Raw genomic sequence first — 7,228 nt, 5'->3', positions numbered from 1 at the left:
ATAATGTTGTATTATTTTTATTTAAAGTATATTCATTAGTATAATTAATATATATCAGTCATGTAAATATATTATTAAAAAAAAAGAATATAAAAATTAATAAGTTTAAATAATCTGTTATATCAAAAAAATTTATAATATATCATTANTATTATACATTAAAATTCTTTATTTAACATATATCATCAAATGTTTATAATATTTTACAAATATTTTATAAATATCTTATAAAAATTATATAATATAATTTCATTAATATCTTTAGGGAATTTATTTAAGTATGTAATAATTTTTATTTTTTATATAAAGAGAAAAAAATACAAGTTTTTTTTTTGTATTTAATCAAAATTTGTATTAAATAAATTAAAAGTTTTGCAAAATATAATTATAAAATATATATTATTTTCATAAATGTAAATAAACCTTAATTAATAAGATTTAATTTTTTTATATATAAAACAAAAAAAAATTTATAAATCTTCTAAATAGTGTGATGAAATTATTTTTTTTATAAATTAAATATTTTTTAAATAAATAAAAAAATTAAAATATAAAAAATTTTCTACATACCTATTGATATCAAGTTATTTCTTTTATTTCAAAATATGAAGTAATTTTTTAAAATTATATATTACATAAATATTTACTATTTTTTTTTTTTAATCAATTTTGTTTAAATAGAATTTGCTAAATTGCAATTTTAATATACAGGTGATTTCATATAAGAAAAAAAATATGAAATTAAATTTATTATTATTATATTTAAAAAAAAAAAATTATATATAAAGATATAATATATTATTATATACAATATATTTATCAATGCATACATTTACTATTATATTAAAAAATATTCTATGTGTATTTTCATGATATAATTTAATATTAAATATAATAATATTTTAAAAATGTAATTTATTAATTCAATATATTGTAAATAAATTTTGAAAATATTCACAATATAAATATTTCATTTATAAATAAATATAAAACAATTTTTATATTTAATATATTAAAATAATATTTTAATTTTAATTAGAATAAGTTTTTTACAATTAGATAATTGTAGTAAACATTATTTGATCTAAATAAATGATGCTAAATAATAAAATTGAACATGTTATAATTTTTGGTAGTATTATAAATTCTATATTGTTTTGTATTATATTGTTTTCTATTATAAGTTCTATATCACAGTATTGTTATTTTGTAAAACAAATACACGCAAAAATTATTTATTTATTTACATTGAAGTTAATTGATATTATTTTATTCAAAATTATTATTTTTAATAACTTAAAACTAATTTAAAGAATTCATCCTTTCTCTATATTCTTTTATAAGTAATCATCTTATTAAATGCATTAGAATTTAATATATTCCATAGATACAAATAAATAACATAAATATATTATAATTCCAAATGTGTTTCATTTTGTATTACATAATAACCATACTGAAATTTATATGTTTAAAAATATATACATTAATTTAAAACCAATTTTTTTATAATATATCATTTTCAACATTATAAAAATATTATAAAAATTAATAAACTGCAAAAATATTAGAATTAAATATGGAAATTAGGCATAATTTCTTAATTTTTAATTAATAGGATTTAGAAATGTTTAATTTTAAATTTTATTTTTTGCTTTTGTTATTTACCAACATTTAAAAATATAGAAAAAAATATATTTTATGTTCTGCATAATTTTAGAAAGTTAAAATGAAATTTTATTTAAATATCTTATCAATTTTAATTCTCAAAATCATAATACTTAAATATGAGATATTGTATTATTTTATCAGAAATTTTTCATAGTTTTATATTATTTTATAAGAAATATATAGTATTCATTTTTTTAAAAATATTAATTCTTATAAAGTTCTCTTATAAATCTAATAATCACTTTTTTACAGCTAATCCTAAAGATTAGTACTTTCATGTTCTGATTTAATTCGTGCGGTGGGTGGAGGTGGAGGCGGTGGTTGTGGCCGTGGAGGCCTTTGATGAAATCTTGGAGAAGCCGGAACAGGTTGTGGAGGTGAAGTTTTAACAACTACTACCGTTTCAGTCTGAGTTTGCACATCGATAATATTTCCTTCTGATCTTGTTCGCACATGAGCTTTTGTTTGTTCTGGAGCATTTAATTTAGCTGGCTTTTCCGGTCGTTCACCATACAAGGACATAGATGAAGGTCGACTACCTACACTGGGGCTTCTCTGTAAGTTCGAAGCCGCGTTGCCATTGTTGTTGCCCGAGGTGCAGAACACATTGCCATTTCCACGCACTTGTATTATACTGACCTGTTGTTTGTCCACTGAATATACATGAGCTCTTTCCAAAGTTAAAGGCTATAGATTATTAAAAAGGAAAAAAATATTAATAATTATGAAAAATTATTATGCAATTTGACATTTTAAATAAAAGTAATTATTAACACGTTTGGATTCTTCACTTTATTTATAGCTTACGTTATTGTATTTCAAAATGCAATATCCAGGCAGTGATATTTGTTGAGTCCACTGGCAGTAACTACATTTATTTTAAAGAATTATCTTACATACAATACTGAAAATGAATAATACTTGAAAACTCCTAACACTCACCCCTGTTTCAGAATCTAAGTTTTCATTACTGTGACGTGGCTGTTGTTTAATGAGGCTTGAAGGTCTAATTAATCCAGCTGGACGTTCTGGTATCGCTGGTTTACTACTTCTGTCAAGTGTACTTGTACAAATAGGATTATTATCCGACTTCTTTCGTAATTCAACTATTTCTTCTTTTAAATTAAAATATATGTTAAAAATTTCATATTATATATTTTCTTAAAAATTATAAAAATATTTATTTACCTGTATTATGTACTATATTAGTTATACTTCTTGGTGCAGCTATTGGTCTACGTCTTTCTATTGTGGAAGGAAGTGGTCTTTCAATTGGTATTATTTTTAATTTATGTGTAGAATTTTCTGAATTTTCAAGTTCCATAACAGATTTATTGCACAATATATTTTCGATAGTATTTCTTTCAAGAGCAATAGGAACATATTTTATATTTTTTTCATATCTTTGAGTTTCTTGATTAATTTTTTCAGTTTCAATATTTGCATTATGTAAATCTTCTTGTACTTCATTAATGCATTCTGAATAGTTAAAAGATGAAGAATTTAGTGCATTCGTTTCATTATATTGTTTACCTTCTATTTCTGAACTTCCATCTTGCTTTTCTGTACTATTGTCATGTTTAGTAATTGATTCAATATTTATTATTTCATGTTTTTGAATTTTACGATTAAGAGTTGCTGATGTTAAAGGTCTAGGTGGTTTATCAGGTGTAGGCGGTGGTTTATCATCAGATTTTTTATCATGTTTATCTGGAGTAGTATTATTTGGTGGAGTTGGAGCTGGTTTGTTTTTCCTACGAGTTGCAGGTTTAGGACTACCTTGTGGAGGACTTTCACCATGATCGCTAAGACTACTATTAGAGATACAACGGCGAATATTCATATTTTGATTTTCTGAACCATTTATAATACCAACTTCTAAATCACGATCAAAATCTATTTCACCAGGAAAAAACCAATCTGCATATGTAATCAATTGATCAACTATAAGACTAGAGTTATTAGCTGTGCTCATATTCATTCTGAAATAATAAATATTATATTGGTAGAAATTATACATTCATACATTATGTTTATTTTTTGAAAAATCGATTAGAGATCAAAACAGAACAAAAGTTAGCATAAAAAATAATTTATTAAGTATATTATTTTTTAAGTATATTATATTTATTAAGTTATAAACAATTAAAATTTATGTTGAATAAATTGAGATCAAAATAAAATAAAACAATAATGACAGAGACTAAACTAAAACTATCTCACTTTGTCTCATTTAATCTAATGCAAACATCGATTATAATTTAATAAATAAATTATAATCTATTTTGTATACTAATTTTTGAATTTGTTTTAATATATAGATCAATTTTTCCAAAATATTTCACGAATATTAACATTCTATATATATAATAATTTATATAAGATAGTCGGTAGCTAAAAGTATAATCTGAAAGAGATAATTATATATCAAAAAATAAATCAAAAATAATAACAAAATTTTTTCATGATATTTTGTTTTCGAGAAAACTGATTTTAAATATTTGCCGAATACACTTAATTATTTTGATCTAATTTATCTATCGCTGTATTCTTTCAGTTCAGATTTGTGCTTATTATAATAATAATTAAGATTTGTGTTTATTATACTGGATAATTAAGAACACAATTATTATTAATTAATTTATTATAAATTATTAATATTAATTTATTATATTAATTTATTATATAAATAAATTTTATTATTACAAAAATCATTGAAAATATTAATCATTGCTTTCTTTAGAATTTCTTTATAAATAATTGATCTGATTTTCTTAAAACTTAGATTACTTATGATGGAATTTAATTTTTTCACTACAATTTCCTCACATCATTTGATTTTTATTTATTGGATCAAATTCATATTAAATCAATTGTTTATTCTATTGCTAGTTTTATTATTAATTAAAATTAAAAATTAAAATTATTAGTTTTGATTAATTAAAAGAAAGAATTAATTTTATATTTAAAGTAAGAACAACCAATGAAAAAAAAACATGATAGAAATTTAGAGCATATTTATATATTTAACAAAATTTCTATCAAGTAATAAAATTTATTATAAATTCTTGATTATCCAATACAATAAACACAAATTTGAACTAAAAAAGTAACCTATAATGAGATATATTAGATCAAAACATAATCAAATGCATTTATATAATTAGGACATAATCGAGTTCTGCAGATATTTAAAATCGATTTTTCTTAAAAATAAAACATATAAAAAAATTTTATTTTATATTTTCAACTTATTTTTTGATGTAAAATCTTTTTTCTAGACCATTAATACTAGTATCAATATGGCTGTATATTATAATTTGTTTTATTAATTAATAATTAATTATAAGATTTATATAAATAAATAATATATTTTTTACTTATTATTCAAAAAAATAGATTCTTACACCATTGTATTTACATCCTCTTGTGGACTCCATATTAAATTAGGTGCAATCACAATTGCAATATTTTGTGGTGACATTTTATTTATATCTTGATTTTTAGTGAGTATAGCTAAAAATTTGATTAGGAACCGTAAATTTTCTAAATTTGCTGATGGTAATTTATGTAACACTTCCCAAAGAGCTCTTAATCTTGTTTCATTCTGTGTTATTTTTGCAGCTGCCATCCATTCAGGATATAATCTTTAATATAAAATAAAAACATGAATATAATATTATTTTTTTTCATTATAATAATATTTATAATATCTATATATTATAATAATATTTATAATAAATTATTATTATAATAATATTTATAATATATTATTATTATAATAATATTTTTGTAATATTAATTTTATATTAATAAATATAATTAATAAATATATATTTATATTTACTTGTATGTTAGAAGAGGTTCTGGTAATTCTCGAAGATAAGATTTCAATGCACCAGCAATAACATGTGGATCTTTATATTCTAGAGCAGTTGGTAATGTAAGACAACATGCATCTAAACTTAATTTAATTCGTCGTGATTTTGATGCAGCGCCAGCTATTCTAAAAAGACCTTCTTCTTCTATACCTAATCTTAATAATGCAGATACACATAATTGAATGGGTAATGCAATTTTTCTATTAGTGACTCTGAGATGTTCTTCCAGAGGATAACCATAAACTGGTTTCATTTCATTATCATCTGTAATTATAAAATGGAATTATATAATGAATATTCAAATGAACATGAAATCCATTATTTTTATATATAATTCAAAACCTATATATTTTTTTAAAATTGAATTTTAAAAATGAATCATATAATTTCCTTTTTATTTTAGAACAATTTTCCATCTAGAACAAATTTCCATCCATTTTTCTATTTAATAAATCATTAACTCTTGAAAAATCTGAGATAGAAATATTATTTTTAAAATATATAATTTTTAAAATTGCAAGGAATAAATTTTAAAAGTATAAATAAATAAAAAATTTTATATAAAAATATTTAATTCTTGTTTTGTGTTTAGTTTTTAGTATATTTTCAATTATTTGTTATATATATTAATGTATATAATAAATGTAATATATAATGTATATTTTATAATTATATATTACAATAACTAATATTATAATTATGTATTTTTAAAAAGTTACTATAATATTGCTATACTGTTTCTATAATTTGTTAAATATAGAATATAATAATAAATTCTGGAACTTTTGTCATAAATTGTTTATTTCAAAAGATAACAGAATTTACAATGAAATATCTTTAAAATATTCTTTCTTATACATTGCTGGAAATGTTTTTTTAACTTGCAAATTCATCTTTAGAAATCAATTCTTCAATCAATATTTTACTTTCAAAATTTTCTCTTTTTTGTTTCAAAAAATTTTTTTTCAATACTTGTTTAAACATAACAATAGAAAGAAATCATTGATAAATTTATTAAAGATGGCTATAAACATTATAGCAAATGTCATACTAAAAATTCTTAAGAACATTTAACACAATTAACAATGTCATAAATGGTTATATATTTATTATGCAACAGGTACGCAAATAATTATCAAATCAAAAAAAGTTTGCTGAAAACAATTCAGAAATTAGCTTATAATGATGTATTTACAAATTGGAAAAAACGCTTTTAAAAGTATATTTAAAAGTATATTTAAAGAAAACTATTTTGAACAAGATTTTAATATATTTTGAAATATAAAATAAATAAAAATATAAAATATTTATGACAAAAAGCTTCAAATTTTTTTATTATATATTTTTACATATATATATAACTATTATAACTAATATATAACTTATATATAACTAAATAATCACAATTTTAGAAATTTAACATTTTGATTAAATTTAAAAATATTTAAAATAAATTAAAAACAATTTTTTATTTTCTAATTATTCGTAAAGATATTATAGTATATTCGTAAAGATATATTTTAAAGATATTATAATAATTTCTTCTTAACTAACTGTTAATTTTTTTTTATATCAAATCTATATTTACCATAAAAATTAAATCAATAAAAAATCAATAAAAAGTAAGTAATCAAATAGCATTAAGAGATAAGTATCTAAAACTTAAATAATTTATA

The 7,228-nt window shown here is 19.7% G+C and overlaps 1 protein-coding gene across 4 annotated transcripts in view; it reads right to left on the bottom strand.

The window, feature by feature from the left end:
- Positions 1 to 1,810: 1,810 nt before the first annotated feature.
- LOC102673412 (rho GTPase-activating protein 44-like) overlaps positions 1,811 to 7,228 on the bottom strand; it is a 9,992-nt gene continuing 4,574 nt past the window's right edge. Inside the window, exons 5-11 of one of the 4 annotated variants that reach the window (XM_006612349.2) lie at positions 5,519 to 5,816; positions 5,079 to 5,318; positions 2,860 to 3,653; positions 2,614 to 2,786; positions 2,479 to 2,539; positions 2,311 to 2,358; positions 1,811 to 2,226 (exon numbers count right to left, since the gene is read on the bottom strand). In XM_006612349.2, coding sequence (XP_006612412.1) covers positions 2,480 to 2,539; positions 2,614 to 2,786; positions 2,860 to 3,653; positions 5,079 to 5,318; positions 5,519 to 5,816 — 1,565 coding nt within the window. In that variant the 3' untranslated portion in view covers positions 1,811 to 2,226; positions 2,311 to 2,358; position 2,479. Of the gene's footprint in view, positions 2,359 to 2,478; positions 2,540 to 2,613; positions 2,787 to 2,859; positions 3,654 to 5,078; positions 5,319 to 5,518; positions 5,817 to 7,228 lie in introns of all 4 variants that reach the window. The other 3 variants (XM_006612346.2, XM_006612348.2, XM_006612345.2) reach the window with 3 other exon arrangements.

Source organism: Apis dorsata, unplaced genomic scaffold (assembly GCF_000469605.1).
Source record: "Apis dorsata unplaced genomic scaffold, Apis dorsata 1.3 scaffold_109, whole genome shotgun sequence".
Taxonomy (NCBI): Eukaryota; Metazoa; Arthropoda; class Insecta; order Hymenoptera; family Apidae; genus Apis; species Apis dorsata.
Note: the sequence above shows the minus strand (reverse complement) of the source record. Positions and strands in the feature narration are given on the sequence as shown.